The sequence below is a fragment of the Rhipicephalus sanguineus genome, chromosome 10 (genome assembly GCF_013339695.2).
Source record: "Rhipicephalus sanguineus isolate Rsan-2018 chromosome 10, BIME_Rsan_1.4, whole genome shotgun sequence".
Taxonomy (NCBI): Eukaryota; Metazoa; Arthropoda; class Arachnida; order Ixodida; family Ixodidae; genus Rhipicephalus; species Rhipicephalus sanguineus.
Genome location: NC_051185.1, coordinates 12,807,551 through 12,830,172, shown reverse-complemented (window position 1 = coordinate 12,830,172; position 22,622 = coordinate 12,807,551). Strand labels below are relative to the sequence as shown.

General features: G+C 47.5%; 1 protein-coding gene across 1 annotated transcript; it reads right to left on the bottom strand.

The window, feature by feature from the left end:
• Positions 1 to 7: 7 nt before the first annotated feature.
• LOC119407058 (uncharacterized) lies at positions 8 to 16,834 on the bottom strand. Its single transcript, XM_037673896.2, has 5 exons — positions 16,667 to 16,834; positions 5,458 to 5,795; positions 3,188 to 3,379; positions 2,332 to 2,548; positions 8 to 1,089 (listed from the first exon to the last, which is right to left on the bottom strand). The coding sequence occupies exons 1-5, from the start codon at positions 16,805 to 16,807 to the stop codon at positions 592 to 594; spliced, it is 1,386 nt and encodes a 461-aa protein (XP_037529824.2). The 5' UTR covers positions 16,808 to 16,834; the 3' UTR covers positions 8 to 591.
• Between the last annotated feature and the right edge of the window lie 5,788 nt (positions 16,835 to 22,622).

Here is a 22,622-nt window from a genome sequence, read left to right as displayed (position 1 = left end):
AATTAAGGAAAGCATTTCCTGCTAGCAAAGAATTAAGACCGCCCCGTACAAAAATAATACGCAATAAAAGATTATCGGCTCTCATCGTCGCTGACATCATTGATCAGCGAAGCACCATGGCAAGTCGCATCGTAGAATAAATGAGAAACTCAGGGTTGCAATGTCGATATGTTTTTAATAGATAACATTGGTTACTGCTTTGTGATCATTTCCACTGGGTCATGGGACTCGTTTTGAGAGTTCTAAGACTTTCTGAAATTTTACATTTTACACTATAACAGTGCAGTGCTAAAAAAAGACGAACACAGAAAAGAGAAGCACCATTCCGTTGTCTGCTTGCCTTTTCTGTATCGTTTTTCAGCGCTATACTTTTTTAGTGTTCATGGATAGCCGGCTAGCCCATTAGTCTGTTTTGCTACAATACGTGTGCTCTTAAAGTAGAAGCGATGTTGTTACCATTAATTCCCATTGATATAGCTTGCTTACGAAATAAATGCACACATAAGTAACTTAATGCAAAATTATATTAACACACTTGCGACTGTCCCCGACAGGAATGACGGGCAAGCTCTAACTACACGTTCTCAGTCACTATGCACTCGTCGACCTGTTAGGATAAGGGCAGCGATGCTGGGGATTCATGTAAGACCCCGTCGGACATTCGAAGGTGGCCGCGAAGTGAGGAAGGTTCCTGGCCGGGACGTTGCACCTGTGCGCCGCCTGCGGGTCGCCCCTGGCGCACAGCCCGATGCAGCCACCGACGAAGAAGAGCTTCTCGTCGCTCAGCGACTCCAAGGCCGGCAACATCAGCGGCGTCGCCAGCTCGGAGTGCAGGTCGACAAACTCTTCCACGACCTCGGCGACGAGGGCGAGGCGAGCCAATGCGAAGTCCTCCCCCCGGATGTCGGCTCGGGGCTCGAAGCTCGCGAGACAGTCCAGCCACGAGTGGTCCAAGTAGGCGGACTTCGTCACGGACGCCGCCAGGTCTATGCCCAGTCCGCCGTCGTTGAGCGCCGGAGGCATATCAGCGCCGAACCGTGGCGGCAGCAGCCACGTCAGCGGTGCGCGGCTCTTGCCATTCGCGCTGACCTATAGAAGGAGGGATTGTTTTTAATGTTCAGCCATTCGGGTAGGTAGTATTTGCACCTCAACAGCTCGGAATCATGTGACCTGATCAGAAACGTAACGCATGACGTCATGCCCCCGCGGTACAATTTGAATGAGAGGCAAGGTTTCGCCAGGCATTACATAAGTATCGCTAATTTACTAGTGTCAGTGGTTGGCCCATGACACTTCGGAAGCCCGTAACCTACGCCGTGCGGCTTCGCGGTTCTTAATATCTTCCTAGCATCACCACTGCCAGAGCCAGGGTCCACATCATGCTGCTCCACCAATTGTGTCATGCGTGACGCTTCTCTCGCGTGACCTTGAGCTGTTGAGGTACAAACAAGTTCTCCCATTCCAGATGCATCCTGGCGAGCGGTTGGCGCACTATCACGCTTTGAACGTCTAGCGTACGCACCCTCCGATAGCGCTCTCCGGCACGTTTATCGCCTGTCACTGCGCGACATTCAACGTGCTTCCCGCACACGTGCCGTTATTCTATAGGCTGTGACGTAGTTACTGCAGCAGGCAACACGCCATTGAGTGCTATCAAGGGGTGCGTAAACTAAACGTACAAAGTGCGAGGGTGTGCCATCCGCTCACCGGAGTGCACTGCATGTACTGAAGGGCACGCGCTTCCGTGTAGCCACGAAGCTTGTGTCGGTACATTTGAAATGGTCGAACCACCTCGAAACATACGACAGGGCCACAATGTCACCGACAACTGGGGCGGTGCTGGCACCCCCTGTAAAGTCGTTTTCCCCTCATGCCTTTATAGTGTCCTCCATGATTAGACGGCACACTGTAAGTTACAGCAGAATTCTTCAATCATACCAGTTGCGAAATTGCGTTCCGAAACCCAGACATGCCCGTGGCCGATTATGCGAGGCCTGTGAGGTCCCTGTATTTTGTAAAGATAGAGGGACTTTAGGGGCCCGTAGACTGTCGCGCCAACTGGGAGCAGCAATACAGAACACTAAAGCGCCGCGGCGCCGCCGCCTGCGAGCGCTTCTCGCAAGCTGCTAAAAGCCGCAAGCAGCGCTGGCGTCGTCGCGAGCGCTTCTAGTTTATTTTTTTACAAATAGATGACGCGACAATCAGCAGACCCCACGTGATTTCGGCCAATGGCGTGACCGGATTTTGATACATGGGGCCTATGGGGAGTTTCGCAACTCGTATGATTGAAAACTCTGCGTTAAAGATCTTAGAGCTGGTGTTCTAACTCACCTGCGCTTTTCCAGTCGGTGGAGGGGGCATAGGGTAGGTAAACGCAGTGTCTCCATGAGCGATGCTGAAGATCTCCTTGCTGCGGACGCGGGACAGTATGGACAGGTACCTCTCGAGAAAAGGCTGTTCCTGCTGCGGTGTTTCGTGCAGCGAGAGTTCACCATAGAAGGCGTCCAACTGGCTCGCAGTGGGAAGGTCCAGGACAAAACTGGAATTGCTGCACATACAGCATCACTGTGCATCAAATTCGAAGGTAGCTTTAGCAGGACTCGTTGAGACGTTTTGTTGCCCCTGCTGCCAAGTATGCCGGCACGCATAACATATGGTTCATGGCAACAAAACGGCTCGTGAGCTCTGAGGCACGTTTCGTTAAAAAGGAAGTTAGCACGTGCGTGAGCAATCTCAGGAATGTTGTAGGATAGTGAGAGGCAGTTGAATGAAGCACACATGCAAAGGCAAAAATAAACCTGCTATGTTACGTTATAGTAGCACTTATGTTGCGCATGTTCTAGAATGGAACCCCGCCCCGTCTTTCATGTTCAATAAAATCGCTTGTTAGTTGACGCTCTGTGTATGTGTCTCTCTCTATTCGTCTGTTGTTTTAGAGCCCGAAAGTTATGTATATTATCTTTATTACATCGCGCCAAGTTGTCCAAGAAGAAATTGTTATTGGCTATACAAATAGTCTGAGGTGCGTATAGAGAACTTGCTAAAGGGACCGCAACCCGAGATATTTCCCGTCCAGCGCCCACGCGCTTTCTAGCTGACATCCGTTTTCGCGTTATGTATCAGCGCTATCGATTACGGGAAAGTTGAACATGGGCCTATGGACGCTTGCCATAAATTATATACTCACGGGAACGGAAGTTCAAAGCCTCGTCTCTTCATGAAGCGGATGAGAGACTCGGTGACGTCACGAAACACTAGCTCCGCCTCTTCCCATCCCTTGGTCGAATCCAGTTGTTCCATGTAGGGCAGCACGCTAGGGTAAGGCATCAAGTGGTAGACGGCGTCGAAGCATTTGCCCTCCACGCTACCGTGAGACAGCCTGTCAAGAAAGACGAACGAACCAATTTCATCCGTGCCAGGCATGTCCTCAACGTTTTGAATTATACCTGGATGTTATGGTTGTCCTTCAATTTCGCAATTACAACATTAACAGCATTAGTGTAACTGCAATGCTGTTGTTCTACCAGCTGTTGTAAATTTAAGAACACACACCATGCACAAAGCCGTTGTACTCCTCTGTGCCCATATTGTTAAAGTGTGGGTGTGCCCCAATCGTAACTATAGGCGTGCGCTCATTGAAGTGGGGGGGGGGGGGGGGCAGGTGACGTTTCACTCCCACAGTGCTCCCCTCTCATCTTCCCAGCCCCTTCATTGAGGCCCTAATGATAAGAACGCAGCGCACAGATGAGGTATTAGAGAGGCCACCCTCCCCTGCCCTACGCGCCTGTGCGCACGCTTCTAGGTACAATAACATAAGACGATTACGCAATGCCGTGGTGCACCAAGGGCGTATACGCGTGCCGTACTCTTGATAGCCACATCGCGCATCTGTTGTTCTATGACGCAGTATCAGGAACATTTTTTTTAATGTTTACACCCAATAAAAGAATGCCTAGATGCAGTTGAAGAATTCTTTACACCAGGAATGAAATATGTCACTGTATGGCCCTACAAAAAATAAAAGATAGTATGCCTCTCTAGGCCAGAACAAACAACTTGCGTACCAGTGCACGCCCTGCCCACCCGGTATCTGACAATGACAGACTGTTTCCAGGTACTGACCAGGTCACGCCCATCAACGCTCGATAATACCGTTCCAATAGTTCTGATAGCATTTACGCGCCAAGATACGCTAGCCTCTACGAAGGCGGAGTAAAAATGATTTACCAATGACGCTAGCATCCAAGATATTTTATGCTTTCTTGCGTTAATTTTTATGTAAACGGAACGTCATTTAAGCTAAATATTCTTCATTTATAGGTAAACGATTAATTATTATGCATTACACTTTTTGGTTTTATAAGTCAGACAAAGACCCAAAGACTTCTGCAAAGTATATTTAATTGGTTGTGTGCGAAACTTCTGTTTCACGATAGCCTACGATAACGTAGATGTCAGATGTCAATAGGCAGCTAGCTTTCTTGTGTATTAGGTAAGCTTATTTTTTTATTTCGACCAAACTAGCACTTCCAGCATAATATTTGTTGTGTTGTGTGTATTACGTGCGTGGTGCAAGGCCTGTTGTATATGAATTGAAGCAGTGTTTCGTGGAAAGATCAAAGGATTAATTTCTGGGGGATTACGCGCCAAAACCAGAATATGGTTACGAGGCACCCCGTTGTGGGGGACTCCGCATAAATTTCGACCTCTTTGAATTCTGTAACGCACACCTAAATATAACTGCGTGGGTAGTTCCTGCTTTTCACCACCTGAGAAATGCAGCCGCCGTGACCGGATATCGTACCCGCGTCCGCGAGCTCAGCAGCGAGACATCTGCTGGCCTATACCGTAACACGAAATACGGAATACTATTCTGGAAAACGCTCGTAGAGCAATTTTGATTGGCCATTTCGAAATACATCGGGGCCCCCACATGTGCAACGCGAAGCTTGACGACACGGAGCAAACGGAACGGTATTCCGTATTAAGTGGTGTTGTATAGGCCCGCTTATCCCCTGAGCGACAAGAAGGCACAAGGGAAGAGCCGAGTGGGTCACGGAACGAACGAATGCGTAGTAGTAGAAATCAGAAAGAAGGAATTGGCAGGAGCAGGGGCAGGGCGAGTAGAGCGTAGGCAAGATAACCGCTGGTCGTTAAGAGTAACAGGCAGTACTCCAAGAACGCAAGTGCGCGAGGAGGAGGCAGAAAGTTAAGTAGGCAGATGATATTAAGAAGTTTGCGGGGATAACGTGGTCGCCGCAGGCACAGGACCCGGCTCATGCGCGAAACATAGGAGAGGTCTTTGCCCCGTAGAGGACGCAATCAGGCTGATGATGATGATGATGGTGGTGGTGGTGGTGGTGGTGGTGGTGGTGGTGGTGGTCGTGGTGAAACGTTAAGCAACCATGGTTGGTGCGAAAACAACGATCGTCAAACAGAGAACGCATGGTAACTCACTGCTGATCTGCCAGTGGACCGAGTTGTCGTACGACCTCCCACGTGACGTAGTCGGCCAGCTCTGTAGCAGGTACCCTGGTCTGCAGGAAGTCCTTGTACGCCAGCGTGGCCGGATGCCCGACGGCCGTCTCGCGAATGACGTGCGCTTCCGGTGACGCAATCGTCGACGAAAACGAGCCGTTCTGGGGTGAAAGGTCGACGATGACGTAATACCGGTCCGGATCATCTTCGGGAATCGCCGACGAAAGGCCAAGCACAGTTTCCTCCGTGGTGATGATGTGGTGTAGGATGCTGTCCACGCTCCGGGAGCTGTTGCCACTTTCGTCCGTCCAGTTCTCCTGCGATGATTGAAACTACTTTCAGCAATACTTTTTATCGTAGTATTCTTTGTTTACGCTTTATTTTCCCTTTACCTATCCGCACTAATGGCTGGTGTAACCATCGATTCCTTTACAGTACCGCGAAAGCGTCGACTGGCCGGCCGGCCATCGCATTCCAACGGCGCGAAGCGATGATATAAGCAAGAGCAGCGCATGCGCAACGAGTTCAGTTGAAGCGCAAGTTTCATATAGGCTCTTCCAACCAGCACAACCCAGCCTCTTACAATATTAATTTGGCGCCAGCTTTTCGACTTATCAGAGGTAGCAAGAACTCTCATTGAAGCCATAGCACTGATAAGAACGGGACCACAGAAAGAGGACGGGACGTGTGCTGTGGTCCCTGTCTTATCAGTGCTGTGGCTTCAATATAACTAACCAACTAGCCCAAAAGTCTGTAGCAAAAACTGTCTGCGATAAGCAGGGAAGCTGAAATTAAGATAATCGCGACAGCGACAGTGGAAGAACCTAGCAGACCAAAATGGCGCTTCGAATGAACTCGGTAGACATGCGCTCCTCTTGTCGGCCTCGCCGCTTCTCGCCGTGAGAGTGCGCTGGCCGACTGGCCAGGTACGCTCGCGAGGTACTGTTAAAGGGCCCCTAAACAGCCTCTGAAAATACAACAAACGAGCGCGTTATTCTCCGAAGGCGTTTCTCGTCTTTCTGGGGCACTTCGTGATACAAGAACGGTGAATCCCGTGACGTCACTACGGTACATACTCACGATTGGTCCATATACGCGAAATGTCAGTTGTGAATTGTCTCCTACACTGCTTTGTCATGCAGCTGCCCTCCCGTTCTTCCTTGTCTCGCATGACTACCTTGCGCGATCAACTGATTTCAGTTCATTTTGTGTTTCCGACTGCGCAAGCGGAGATAACAGCGGATAGCCGACAAGCGCGAAATCCTGATAGGCTCGACGCTGAAATTGTATACGTGCCTTTAAAAAATAAGTGGCGAGGAGGAGATATCGCCTCTAGGAAGGGTAGCGAAGGTGAGAAAGAAACCATTCCCGCGTCTTTGAACGCTGGGCCGTTTAGGGGCCCTTTTGAAGAATCGGTCGACCGTACCTAGGTTTGGCACTCTGATGCTGAGTATATAAGCCAAGGGGGAGGGGGAGGGGGGGGCTATCCCCCCCCCCCCGAAATTTTGGTGAAGTACGTGTTTTTACCGAAAATCATGAAAATAGGTGTTTTTCTCAAATAGTGAAGGCTTACAGCAAGTGCCCCCACCCCCGAAAAATATTCCTGGCTACGGGTCTGATATAAGGATTTCGTTATCATAATAATATCTGGGGTTTAACGTCCCAAAACCAAGATATGATTATGAGAGACGCCGTAGTGGAGGGCTCCGGATATTTCGATCACCTGGGGATCTTTAACGTGCACCTAAATCTAAGTACACGGGCCTCAAACATTTTCGCCTCCATCGAAAATGCAGCCGCCGCGGCCGGGATTCGATCCCGCGACCTGCGGGTCAGCAGTCGAGCGCCATAACCACTAGACCACCGTGGCGGGGCAAGGATTTCGTTCCGTGGCGGGGCAAGGATTCCCTGTCGAAATGCCGCGGCCGTGGTTGAAGGATTTCGTTATCAACCACGGCCGCGGCATTTCGACAGGGAATAAATAAAAAAAGAGACACGCTCGCATGTACATAAAATTAGGTGGTTGTTAAAGAACCACAGATGGTCAAATTTATTAAGTCGCTTTTCACTTTCTCAAATCAATGTGCAACCTAGCTTTTTGCTCTTAAAGTTGCCCTGCAACACTTTTTCAGCATGGTCAGAATACACTGCCGATCGCTAGTCGAGGCCCCTGAGAACATTAAACATTGTAGCTCAGAACGCGGCCTGGAATTTACAATTAATTTTTAAAGTAAGCTAAAAATCGCTCCATCTTGACTCTAGAAATGATACCATATACACAAATTACTGCGCAATATACCAAAGTCAACGGCCATTGGCTGATTTCAGCATGGCGAGCTGAATAGTTGCCGTGGCCGCCGCGGGACGCCGCCACGTGCCCGCGAGCAGGGTCGCGATCACACTGAAAGTAAGCCGAGCGTTCTAAGATAAAATGAAGGGCTCAAAGCAGGGCTTAAAGTCAGGGGGGGCCCGGAGGGGCCCGGCCCCCTCTCAATTTTTCAAGGAGGGGCCCGGCCCCCCCTCGGCAGTCCGACGGTGGCACTGCGGCACCCATTTGACAAATGCTGGAGTTGAATTTTTTGGCAGTAGTGCTTTGTGCGGGGAGATTATACTCTGCAATTTTCCGAATAATGATTTAATCGCGAATGTTTCATTGACGGGATGTCAGCAAAACAGAAGAAAACAGGTATCGTCGTACTGCTGAATGCAATTCACTAATACACTAAACACCATGGGCAACGCCTCCTGAAACCATGGGTCACCACCCTGTTCGACAGAGCGTCTTGGCACAGCATACTGTTTCATGAGGCGCCTGAGTGTGAAGCTACCTGCTCGTCAATCAGTAATGGTTCACCTTGGTCTGCTTAGTTTGTCACTCAGTTTTCATTCTTTTATTAAATGCGAAGCATTTCTTAGCGAACTTCTGCGACTTTGACCGTATCTATCTATCTATCTATCTATCTATCTATCTATCTATCTATCTATCTATCTATCTATCTATCTATCTCTCTATCTATCTATCTATCTATCTATCTATCTATCTATCTATCTATCTATCTATCTATCTATCTAGCCGCCTACGACTTCGTGCTCTCCTGGTCGCTTGGTTAATCGAATGTGCACCAAAATTGGTACGGCGTAACATGACTGTATGACGAACATAAATGACAAGTCATAACATGAAAATCATGACACGAATGTCATGTACAGCATGATTTACATGCTACGCTCATGGTGCGCTGGCGGCCGTTTCCCTAGCTTGATATACTCCAAAATTGGTATCTTGTGACGTGACTATGTGACGAACATAAATAACACGAGTTAACATGAAAATCATGACACGCATGTCATGTACAGCATGACTTACGTGCCACGCTCATGGGGCGCTGGCGGCCGTTTCGCTAGATTGATATGCACCGAAATTGGCATCTTGCGACGTGACCGTGTGACGAACATAAATAACACGAGTTATCATGAAAATCATGACACGCATGTCATGTACAGCATGACTTACGTGCCACGCTCATGGGGCGCTGGCGGCCGTTTCGCTAGATTGATATGCACCGAAATTGGTATCTTGCGACGTGACCGTGTGACGAACATAAATAACACGAGTTATCATGAAAATCATGACACGCATGTCATGTACAGCATGACTTACGTGCCACGCTCATGGGGCGCTGGCGGCCGTTTCGCTAGATTGATATGCACCGAAATTGGCATCTTGCGACGTGACCGTGTGACGAACATAAATAACACGAGTTATCATGAAAATCATGACACGCATGTCATGTACAGCATGACTTACGTGCCACGCTCATGGGGCGCTGGCGGCCGTTTCGCTAGATTGATATGCACCGAAATTGGCATCTTGCGACGTGACCGTGTGACGAACATAAATAACACGAGTTATCATGAAAATCATGACACGCATGTCATGTACAGCACGACTTACGTGCCACGCTCATGGGGCGCTGGCGGCCGTTTCGCTAGATTGATATGCACCGAAATTGGTATCTTGCGACGTGACCGTGTGACGAACATAAATAACACAAGTTATCATGAAAATCATGACACGCATGTCATGTACAGCATGACTTACGTGCCACGCTCATGGGGCGCTGGCGGCCGTTTCGCTAGATTGATATGCACCGAAATTGGCATCTTGCGACGTGACCGTGTGACGAACATAAATAACACGAGTTATCATGAAAATCATGACACGCATGTCATGTACAGCATGACTTACGTGCCACGCTCATGGGGCGCTGGCGGCCGTTTCGCTAGATTGATATGCACCGAAATTGGCATCTTGCGACGTGACCGTGTGACGAACATAAATAACACGAGTTATCATGAAAATCATGACACGCATGTCATGTAGAGCATGACTTACGTGCCACGCTCATGGGGCGCTGGCGGCCGTTTCGCTAGATTGATATGCACCGAAATTGGTATCTTGCGACGTGACCGTGTGACGAACATAAATAACACGAGTTATCATGAAAATCATGACACGCATGTCATGTACAGCATGACTCACGTGCCACGCTCATGGTGCGCTGGCAGCCGTTTCGCTAGCTTGATATACACCAATATTGGTCTCTTCCAACGTGACCGTGTGAAGAACATAAATAACATGAGTTATCATGAAAATCATGACACGCATGTCATGTACAGCATGACTTACGTGCGACGCTCATGGGGCGCTGGCGGCCGTTTCGCTAGATTGATATGCACCGAAATTGGTATCTTGCGACGTGACCGTGTGACGAACATAAATAACACGAGTTATCATGAAAATCATGACACGCATGTCATGTACAGCATGACTTACGTGCCACGCTCATGGGGCGCTGGCGGCCGTTTCGCTAGATTGATATGCACCGGAATTGGTATCTTGCGACGTGACCGTGTGACGAACATAAATAACACGAGTTATCATGAAAATCATGACACGCATGTCATATACAGCATGACTTACGTGCCACGCTCATGGTGCGCTGGCAGCCGTTTCGCTAGCTTGATATACACCAAAATTGGTATCTTGCGACGTGACCGTGTGACGAACATAAATAACACGAGTTAACATGAAAGTCATGACACGCATGTCATGTACAGCATGACTTACGTGCCACGCTCATGGTGCCCTGGCGGCCGTTTCTCTAGGTTGATCGACCCCCAAGTTGGTATTGCGCGACGTTACTGTGTGACGAACATAAATAATAGGAGTTAACATGAAAACCATGACACGCATTTTCCTCAATGACATACAAGACGATCTATGCAGCTCTTTGCTGGCTGCTTCGCATTACATCGATTCCCACAATGCGTGGGATCTGCCGGCTTTTGTGCATGACAAGTCTGCTGCAATTGCAAAGACGCATGTATTTTGCTTACTTTATTAGGCAAGTGGTAGTGAAAATAAAATGTAGCATTGTCGTGCCTGTGGTTCTGAATCCAGTAAGTCCACTAATGTTACTTACTTTCAGCTCTCATATCTTTAAGCCGTCACATCCCGAGTTATTTTTGAAAAATCGCTCCCAAAATAATTTATTTTAATGCGTGATGGGTTTGATACGTTGAATAAATGCCCGGAATATATTCGGAATAATATATGTATCTGTATAGCATTTGAAAGCATTTTTTGTTCAGTTCTAGAGATAGTTGGCTTCACATGCACTGTGATCATTGCAAACACCTCTTAACGCTTAATCTATAGCATATATATATATATATATATATATATATATATATATATATATATATATATATATATATATATATATATATATATATATAAGAACGTATTAGGCTGAGAAACATATTATGCAGAATTGTATCAACGATATTACACTGTATATATATATATATATATATATATATATATATATATATATATATATATATATATATATATATATACACACTGTATATATATATATATTTCTGCATAATATGTTTCTCAGCCTAATACGTTCTTGCTTTTATTCCCGGCCAACATCCATTGGAAATAATGCATTTTCATAGGTTTAATACTATCATATTTTTGCCAAAAATTTGATAATACTACCGCGAAAGTGGATCTTGAGCGATATATCTAGAAATCCTGCGTTTATTCTTCGGTACCAGCGATCTTTTCTTCGAGATTATATATATATATATATATATATATATATATATATATATATATATATATATATATATATATATATATATATATATATATATTGCCGCTTTATGAGGGCCCCCCCTCCAAAGAAGGGAGACTTTAAGCCCTGGCTCAAAGTCATGAGTCGTGCTGACGAAGGGACGCAACTTCTTGCCCCCTTGTCACCCCCCTCCCTGCGTTGCTTTAGGCGTGCTCCCTGGTACGAGAGGAGAGAGAAAGCGCTTAAAGCGTACGACAAATCCCTGTAACTACACTCGTACTTGAAGGATTCTAAACATTTTTGCGGCAGTCTATTCGTGAGGCAATAAACACTTTTAATGAAGCCATTAGACGACTGCTTAAAAAAGTGTTGCAGGGCCCCTTTCAATGCAATCCTCCTCTGATTTCTTCAGCTTAAGAATCGGATATTTTTAGATAGGCATGCCGTTTAACTTTACATCCCAGATAGGACTATTGTATTCATAGCGCCACCGCAGTACAAAGAGCGTAACGCACATATGCTTAGACACCAATCGCTCAAGCTAGTTCCGAAGTTTCCCGCGTGTGTCTGTCTAATAATAATAATGTAATAATTTGTGGGTTTTCACTGCCGAAACCACGAAATGATGATTAGGCATACGCCGCGTAGTGGAGGGATCGGGAAATTTCGACCGTTTGGGGTTTTTACGTGCACTGACATCGCACATGATGATGATATCTGATGTTTATTGGCGCAAGGGCCATTTGATGGCCAAAGAGCGCCAGGTCATCGTAACTGATATGAACAATGATTGTGGTAGGTGGCTGTAAAGGGGCCTTAAAATTCCTCGCGCTAAAGGCGGGTAAAACGTATAAGTATTAAAATCATGAGCGTGACGTGAAATGTATGGGTAGTGAGAATGAATGGCGAGAGAATGAATAGCTTACTGAAACTACGTGTATATGGCATGAGCACGAATGCCTCAGCAACGCCCTTGAGACCAAGGGCTGCGAGGCAGGTGCTTCTTTAAGTGCAGCTACCGCAGCAGCAGCCTCTGTGGGGAGGCCGTGCTACGGAATGCCTGGGTAGATTACGTGAAAGTTACGAACTTCTTCTAAAAACGCGAATAGTGATTGGTGTTTAAAAACCGGTTCCCTGCCGATGAACATTGATGGGTGTAATGGTATTTGTTGTCGGTAGGGCATTGGAAAGTGTTTTTTTCTAAGGGTGTCTAATTCTTTACATTGAATTAAAATATGAAGCACGGTGAGTGGTTCACCGCATCTGTCGCACAACGGTGGATCGCCACCGGACAAAAGGTGTGTGTGTGTACTGTATGTGTGACCGATCCTAAGTCTGCAGAGTGTAACTTCTGTGTGCCGTGACTTCGATACCGGCGGCCAATTTCCCAGATGCGGTTTGATAACGTGTAGTTTATTTCGTGTCTGCATGTCCCACGTGCTCTGCCAAAAGGTCCTGAGTTTTCTTTTGAGGAAGGGTTTTAGGTCTAGTGGGGGAATGGCTATGGATGTATTGGGACTGTTTTCGTGGGCGGATGCTGCTAGTTGGTCCGCCAGCACGTGCCTTGAATCTCGCGGTGCCCTGGCACCCAGCACACTACGACATGTTGTTCCAGTGTATAGATCGTGCATAAGAGAGAGTATAGCGAGTCAAGGACAGGGTTTTTGTGTTTTTTTCAAAGTTTTTAAAGCTTTTATCACGCTTAGGGAATCCGTGTATATAACTGACTTTTGTAGTTTTGTTTGTTTTATGTGCTTAACGGCCGCAAGTATTGCGTAAGCTTCCGCTGTGAAGATACTTGAGTTTGGGTGCAGAATACCGGAATCGGAAAAGGATGGACCAACCACTGCGTACGACACAGAAGTATTGGACTTTGAGGCGTCTGTAAAGAATTCTGGAAAAGTATATTTGTGCTGGAGTTCGAGGAAGTGTGTACGGATATGTGCAAGTGGTGCGTGCTTGGTTACTTCCACGAAAGAAACATCACAATCTATAAGCTGCCACTGCCACGGCGGGAGATGTGGAGCGGGAGCCATTAGAGAGTGTTCGAGAAGTGGCACACCCATTTCTACAGCTAGGCCCCTCACGCGAAGCGAGTAGGGCTGTGTCATCGAAGGTCGGTTGTCGAAAAGGGCAGAACTGGACAAATCATTCATTGTGGAGTGTGAGGGGTGTTCCTTGTTTGCGTTCACCTTCAGAAAATATACAAATGATAAGTAGGATCTCTGTAGGTGGAGCGACCACTCATTCGATACGGCGTAGAGGCTTTCTACGGGGCTAGTTCGAAAAGCGCCCGTAGACAGTCGAATGCCTAGATGGTGGACAGGGTCAAGCATCTTTAGGGCGCTTGGCGTCGCCGACTGATAGATTATTGCCCCGTAGTCAAGGCGAGTGCGTATGAGGCTTTTGTACACATTCAACAGACACTTTGTGTCACTACCCCACGTAGTGCGTGACAACACTTTTAAAACATTAATTGTTTTTATGCATTTGTTTTTAAATGCTTAATGTGTGGTACGAACGTCAGCTTACTATCCAGGATAAGGCCTAGGAATTTGTGCTCCGTCTTCACGGAGAGATGTTGACCATGCAGTTCAATATCTGGATCAGGATGAAGGCCTCTCTTTCGAGAGAACAGGACACAGGTGCTTTTTTGAGGATTAAGAGTGAAACCATTCTCGTCTGCCCACTTGGAGATCTTGTTCAGCCCTAGCTGGACCTGCCGCTCACACATGGAAAGGTTGCACGATTTAAAACCGACCTGGACATCATCGACATATGTGCAGTAAAACATATTTCGTGGAATGCAAAGACGCAGGGAATTCATTTTGATAATAAAGAGTGTACAGCTAAGTACACCACCCTGTGGCACTCCAGTTTCTTGAAGGAATGGTATTGACAGAACATTTCCTACTCGGACACGGAACGTACGATCCGACAAGTAGCTCTCTATTATATCTAGCATTCTACCACGTACACCAAGGTGGGACAGGTCTCTTAATATTCCAAAGCGCCATGTGGTGTCGTAAGCCTTTTCCATATCGAGGAACACAGAAAGGAAGAACTGTTTGTGCACGAATGCGTCACGGATTTGTGCCTCGATACGCAACAGGTGGTCGGTCGTGGATCTACCCTCGCGAAATCCGCACTGGTACGGGTCAAGTAGATTGTTTGTTTCCAGAAAATGTATAAGACGGCGGTTTATCATCTTTTCAAAAAGTTTGCACAGGCAGCTTGTTAGTGCGATGGGCCTGTAACTCGTAACGGAGGATGGATCCTTGCCCTGTTTTAGAATAGGAATGACAATGGCCTCTTTCCAAGACGAGGGGATTTCGCCGGAAAACCAGATAGCATTGTACAAGGACAGTAATGTTTTTTGCGTTTCGGCAGGTAGGTTTTTCAACATGTCGTATACCACACGGTCAAAACCTGGGGCGGAATTACTGCAGCTGTTAAGCGAAATCTGGAGCTCAGCTAAGCTGAAGGGTTGGTTGTATGCCTCGTGTTTTGTACATTTCCGCTCTAGTTTTTGTTTTTCTATTCTTGTTTTGTACCGTTGGAAGACTTCAGAGTAATGCGCGGAACTAGACACTTGTTCGAAGTGTGCGCCGAGGAAGTTTGCCTGATCTTCCAAGGTGTCGCCTTGTGTGTTTACTAGAGGAAGTGAATGTACTTGCCGCCCTGCTACCCTACTAACCATATTCCAAACTTTAGCCTCCTGTGTATACGAATTGATCCCCGTTAAAAACTTCTCCCAACTTTCTCTTCTTGCCTGTCGGCGCGCTCTCCTGCCTTGAGATTTTATGTTTTTGAAACTGTCAAGGTTCTCGGCTGTCGGAGAGTCCCGAAGCAACCTCCATGCTTTGTTTGTTTTTTACGCGCCTTCCGGCATTCATTGTTCCACCATGGGACCCGTCGTTTGCCAGACAGTCCACTTGTTTGTGGGATACATTTGGTGGCAGCATTCATCAAAAAAGCTGTGAAGTAGTCTACAGCTGCACCTATGCTTAAATCACACATGTCTGTCCAGCTTAAGAGAGCAGTCTTACGAAACTGTTCCCAGTCGGCTTTGTCAATATGCCATTTGGGAACCTGTGGGGGACATTCATTTACTATTTGTGTGCTCAGAACAATAGGAAAGTGGTCACTTCCGTAAGGGTTATTAATGACTTTCCATTTAAGTAAGGGTAGAAGCGATGGAGATGTAATGCTGAGATCTATAGACGAGTATGTATTGTTAGCGAGGCTATAATAGGTTGGATCTTTCTGATTCAACAGGCAAGCGCCCGAAGAAAAAAGGAATTGTTCAATTAGACGACCTCGCGCATCGCTCCGAGAATCGCCCCATAGACTGCTATGCGCATTGAAGTCCCCAAGGACCAGATAAGGTTCTGGTAGTTCATCTATTAAGGACTGGAACTCATGTTTGTGAAGGTGGTAGTGTGGTGGTATGTAGAGAGAGCAAATGGTTACGAGCTTGTTTAAAAAAACCGCTCGAACAGCCACTGCCTCCAGGGACGTTCGGAGCGGTAAATGTGTGCACGCTACTCCTTGATTTACTATAACAGCTACACCACCGGATGACGCGATGGCATCATCCCGGTCCTTTCTGAATATGACATATTGGCGTAGAAAATTCGTGTTCTTGGATTTTAGGTGTGTTTCTTGTACACACAGCACTTTTGGTGAGTGTTCATGTAGCAGCTCTTGGATATCGTCGAGGTTTCTAAGAAGACCTCTGACGTTCCACTGTATAATTTGTGTATCCATTTTGGGTGTGTATTAGTGCTGTGTGTACTGAAAACTATTGCCTTAAGTCACAGAACTTTTTCCAGGCCCTGTGATGCGGGCTCACTGACATCGCACAGTACACGGGCCTCTAGCATTTCTCCTCCATCGAAATGCGGCCGCCACGGCCTGAATGGAACCCACGATTTTCGGGCCAGCAGCCGAGGACCATAACCACCGTACCACCGACGAAGACATGTGTTTTGTCTCGGTGCTTTCCAAACAGCGAATGATTCCAATCCACGTACGTGACTAACGACAGCGTCGACATGTCTGCGGGCAAACGTGGCGTAACCCTGGCGGCGGATCATACGATCCCTGTCGTGACGCCACTCTTCCAAGTCCCGGCGAGCGCTCAGGGAGACCAAGGGCCGACCGTCCGCGCGCATCCACGTCGGGTGACGGTGTACGTTGAACAGCGTCTGCGTGAAAACGGACCACTCTTGTCGCTTTTTGTGTCACCCACTGTCGATGCCACTGGGAATTATCACAGTAAGAGCCCCCGACATGCAGCAGTTCAGCATACTACAAAAAACGCCAGGCCTGCGCGGAAAGCGCAGCACAGTCACAGCGAAAGCTGGAAGAGCGGCATTTCTAGAGCCCGTTATAAACTCTCCTGTGGCTACTAATACAGGTACATTAGCAACGTACCCACTACGCAACAAAGCGTAATTTTTGGGAAGTTGGGAAGCACCCAGCACGACATTATTTGTTGTTCTGCGGAGAAGCGAGGTACCATATGTAAGCGATTATGTGCAGTTTGTTGATGCGCCCTTTGTAATGGGTTGGAAGCTTTAAACGACCCACTAGTTACGTAATGCATATTGTGTGACGCCCGGTCGTTATTTAACTGTCCCACCACGCTTTATAACACACTTTAACCAGAGAAACGTAGAGCGAGAGAGAGAGAGAATTGACTTTATTGAGACCCTGAGGAAATGGATCATGGGAGCCTTATGGGCTTCCTTGGCAACCAACAGAAGTGCACTTGCGAGGAACCCACTACGCTATAAATCATTGTAATTTTTGAGAAGTAGGGCAGTAGGCACTGTGCCATTTTTCGTCATTCTACAGACAGCCGTGGTACCTGCTAAACGCATGTAAGGCATTATGCGCACTTTGTTGATGCTGTGCCTGATGACGATGAAGAATTATGGAAGAGCTCTTTGTAATGGGTTGGAAGCATTCAACAACCTACTCGTTGCGCAATTCGCATTGTGTGACGCCTGGTTACAGAATTCGCGTTGTGCGACGCTTGGTGCTTATTCTACTCTTTTACCACGCTATATTGCATATGCTAATGTGGTTCCTTCCCGACATGAAGCCTGTATAGGACCTTTTTGCAAAGCAGTTTCAAGCACCGGCATGGCTCAGAGGTTGAATACTGGGCTCCCACGCAGAGGGCCCAGGTTCGAACCTCGTTCCATCCTGGAATTTTTTTCTTATTTAGTTTTTTTTTCTTATTTCGAGCGATACTGGTTACGGACACCGGCGGCGGCAGCGGCGGCGGCGGCGGCGGACAACTACGGCACCAAAAACGGCCGGTGAAATGATCTCATAACAGCTTTCGCTGTAAAAGAAAACGAGTCTGTACAAAGCGCAATGTTACTTCAGGTTGATCTAAAGCGAGAAGCATGTGTCTATGAAAATTTTTAAAAGTGTATCGTCCTTCTACAAAAGTCGCTAGGTCCCTTATGACGACTGGAAGGAGGAAGCAAATATCCTTTTTTCTCAATCGACTGTATTTATACCACGCGAAATCTTTCCGCATCCAACGTGGTTTTGCACTGCCTCCGGGATTGAGGTAATTAAGAGCGTCTTGCACCTCACGTGGTCTTGCAGTGGCGTCACGATGACGTCAGAAATTTTGGCAGCCTGTGGCGTTATCACATAATGATTTTTTTTTTACTATTCGTGTTGACGCCGCCGATAGTCACTTTCGAGTGCCATGAGACATCTAAGTCTTTCGCCTTAGTAAAGTTGTAAATACGAGGCTGTATTGTTGTCCTTGCCTTCGTCCCTGTTCTTGCGTGTGCGCTGTTCTCGTTCCGCATTATAGGCAATAAAAACGAGTCAACTGTCTCGTATAACTGTAAGCGGAATGACCAATTTCACTTGCTTTGACGTTGTAGAACAAGTCCAGCTCCAGGGCCTTTTGCACCGGGTCCTTGACGTGCTCGAAGAATCCCAGGCCCACGTCCTTCAGGAAAGCGACCAGCACGTCGACGCGGTGGTCCAGGGAAGCTTTGAGGCATTCGTCATACAACGTAGCTGCCGTCCTTACGGAACTTGACGAGGAACCTTTGCTATTGGCTACTCCTCCACGAGCCGGTGACACCGACGGCCTGCGTTACAAAGCACGCAATTCAGTAGGTACAGCAGTTGACCTAATCTCGCATGGCTGCAATGGTTTTCATAATTAACGGGCATATTGTAAGTGGATGGAAGTAATAGTAATTAAAGCATAGTCATGCGCGTAACTTACTCATTTGCTACGAAGTTTTTGTGCAAGCATTTGTGACGCCCAATCAAGGGCTTACGACGTAGGCGTTTCTGATACAAAAAAGTTAAAAAACGCTGCCATTGTTGCCCATCAGAAATGACGCACAACTAAGAACCGTCGAAGCTGCGGGAAAACAAAGTAAGACGCCCGAGACTCGAAGGCGCCAGTAATATCGGAGATCGTGGTGTCACACCCGACAGTCACCAGGTGTCCGCTACAGTGCTAACGAAAGGTTGTTATGGCAAATTGCGGGAATGCAAATTCGCCAGTATTTGTTCGCTAAGACATGCCATTCATTTTGTCAAACTTCGCCAAAGTTTCATTCATTCCGTACTTTAGCCAAAAATGCGTTGAGCGATTGCTGTGTACCCGTTACAAGTTCAGGTGCCCTCCGAGAAAATGCGCGGAATTCAGGCTTGCGACTACATAACCTCAAAGAACCGGTACAGCGAGTGCCGCCCGATATTGGAGGCATTGGTGAAGGCACTGAACGGTACAGGACGGAACGGTAACTCAACCTTACCGTCTTTATCAGAGTTTAGCCATTCCGTCTTGCGCAAGTCATAAATCACGTCCTTACGCACAAACATGGCAGAACTTCAGGCGCAGCTGGAGACTTGAATAGATGAAAAATATTTCAACAGTGGGTATCGCTGAAGCCAACGATTAAAGTGGCAAGTGGTCTTCCCTTCTTCAAGGCAACACCGCTTGTCTTGGCTTCAAGACGACAATACCACTTGTCGAAACATTGGCTCCAGTGACACCACCTATTCAAGGATTTTTCATCATCCCTAAGTAGAGAGCTTTTAAATACACACAGCGAACAGAACGTAAAATGCAACCCGTATAACGTTGCGCTTACCCGCCGCGCTGGTCTACTGGTTATGGTGCTCGACTGCTGACCCGAAGGTTGCGGGACCGTATCCCGGCCGCGGCGGCCGCATTTGCAATGGAGGCAAAAATGCTTGAGGCCCGTGTGCTTAGATTTAGGCGCAGGTTGAAGAACCCCAGGCGGTCGAAATTTCCGGAGCCCTCCACTACGGCGTCCCTCATAATCTTATCGTGGCTTTGGAACGTTAAACCTCAACAATTATTGTGCAACGTTGCGCGCGAAAGACAAAAACAGGAGTGAGGAACGCAGGACACACAGCGCAATGACACACCGATGGCTAAGAAACAGGACCAAGTATAGCAACCTTAACAAAGCATGAGCCATGACTCGCACAACACCTTGTGTGGGCGCCCGGCGCAGTGGAGCGCTGCGCAATGTGCCGGAGCATGGAGCGCGCATGTCCCGAGAGCAGCGCCCCCTGCGAGCGGTGGGCGCTGATGAAGGACGGTTGCTGCAGCCACCCCGAGCAGACGTATGCGTAGAAGTCGTCGCATGGGTCGCGATCGCCCACCGTCTCCTGCGGTGAACGTTACGCGTGAAGAGAGCAATGCTGCATTCGAAGCAATCAGTAGCGATGCTTTCGCTTTAACGTACAGCCCCTAAAGCATAACCCTTAATAAAGTTTTCTTTTCCTTTAATTTGATACCTTAAGTACATGTTTGAAAGCAGCGGTTACCGTTATTCCGCAGAAGTCGATAGGGCAAAACAAAATATATTTATAAAAGAAAAGCGTGTGAGGCGTGTTGTATACAGTTTGAAGAACTGTAAAGACCAACGTATGCGAAAAGTTTCATAGAAGATAATGCATATTAGCATGCTAAAATATTGTCACGGGGTCGTGACGTTCACGAAGGCAGCAGTTGGCGTGTCGTAGATGAAACTCTTCATTTGGCCGAACCTGTTACCGCGAAACGAAAGTCACACTGCAAGCAATACATGCTTACACTGATAGCGGCGAACACAGCGTCGGCCGTCGATAATCTGATCTGCGGTAAGGCGCGTCGGCGTTTATACAAGCGGCATCGAACATTCCAGCCTTATCGCTGGTGGCCGCGTTAGTTCCAGAATAGACTCAGCTGTTCGCGTTTCCGCGCTTAAACCTAAAAGATGATCCTAACATAATCTGGAACATTCCCAGACAAGGCAGTGGTAACACGTGTAAGAGGGTGGAACATGAAACATAGAAAGGAGCGCGTGTGGCAATATTCATGCAGAGCACAGCCACTGAGCAAGACATTATTAATGTGTTTTTATATCATTGGACTATGCTTAAATAATTTTCAAATTTCACAAAAAGCCAGCGGTCTCAATAGCTCGTCTCAGCAAGTGTGCCGCTTTCACAGCATTTAGTCCCACACGGACCGGGACAGTCAAAATGGTTTAAGCGGGCGGGGGGAGGGGGGGGGGGAGAGGTGTTGAACAAAATGTCACCTAAAGCTGCCATTTGAAGCCACGGATTTCCGTATCTCACATATAGATCATTTCTGAAGGAGATTTGGCATCAGGGTTCGAGAAACGTATCGGCACTGCTCTCCAGAATGCCTGAAATCTGTACGACGATTCTGAAATATGGGGATTTTGTTCCGCGGTTAAAAAAAAAAACATGCTTGAGAACAATCCCGTCTCTGTAGCTTACCCGAACAAAGCGTTATTAATTGCAATAGGCGTGTAAATAATTCGAGTGCCATTTAACAAAGTCACAAGCATCTTTTTTCTTGTGAAGACGCGGGCCGCTAGCGAAACGTCCGCGGGCCGCGTGTTTGAGACCCCTGCAATAAGCATTTAAGCTTGAAATTTCGTTAGGTTGTTATGCTGTATGACACCACTTGGCAAGCTTACCACATTCTGAACGCACAAGGAAAGCTAGGAAAATAACCTTGTCAGTTCTTCTCAGCAAACGAAACACAGTATTTCAGGGGAAGATGGAGACTTCAAGCGATTAGAAGTTGTTACATAAACTGCCTTTATTGGCAACGTTATGTAAGGCAGTTGCCGTCGTGGAGAAGACGTGCCCTCTTGTCGAAATACCGCTTCCAGCGGCCCGTCCTGCTCGACGATTTTTCATCAACTCAGTCAACGAGCATCAAGATAGGTTGCACACGGGCCTATAGAGTTGCAAGGAAACCTTCTTGCCTTGAGCAACTTCGCAGCCAGGTGGCAGGTAGAGGCGTTGCAGATTCGCGCCGGAGCGCGCATTCGCCGCCCGCCAGCGGACGACAGCAGCGGCGGTAGAGGAACTGTCCTGCGACTGCGCGTGAGCACCAGGGCGAGTGTGGCCAGAACGACGATAGCTGTGAGCAGCACCAATCCCAAACGGGCCAGAATGGTCTGCTGGTGAGGACTCAGGTGAGGCTCAGTCAGGCGAAAGTCCATCGCCACTGTTTGAGCAGAGCTAATATTAGTATTCACAAATATTATTATCTGCGCAGTTTGTTGATGCACACGCTGAAACATATTGCGCAATGATAAGAGACATGTCACCGTGCTCGTTTAGAAATTCGTATCGGAATATAAGATGCCAATCCCGCGCCATCTGCGCTGACACTAACTCCAATATGGTGGTCCTCAGAATGCGCTTCGTCACCGACGCTGTCGGCGTATGGCTGGAAGCTGAAACATCATCCAGAAGACAAAATCGTAGTTGAGCTCATAACTGACGTGCTAATCTCAAAAGTGCCACGTGCAGATGTTCCAAAGGCAACAAAAAGAAACGATAAAATAAAGGGCAGATTTTACGCCGGGTGTGCTTCTTAAATTCTTTTTTTTAGGTGTGCGTGGGGGGGGGAGGGGGAGACGACGACACCATAAG

What these genes read in the sequence shown, in the direction of transcription:
- LOC119407058 (XM_037673896.2), bottom strand. Translation starts at nt 16,807, where the DNA reads ATGCGCGCGGACGGTCGGCCCTTGGTCTCCCTGAGCGCTCGCCGGGAC. An exon ending in GGTCCACTGGCAGATCAGCA is followed by an intron (nt 3,380 to 5,457) that starts GTGAGTTACCAT and finishes CTTTCTTGACAG; the next exon opens with GCTGTCTCACGGTAGCGTGG. An exon ending in CACCGACTGGAAAAGCGCAG is followed by an intron (nt 1,090 to 2,331) that starts GTGAGTTAGAAC and finishes CTCCTTCTATAG; the next exon opens with GTCAGCGCGAATGGCAAGAG.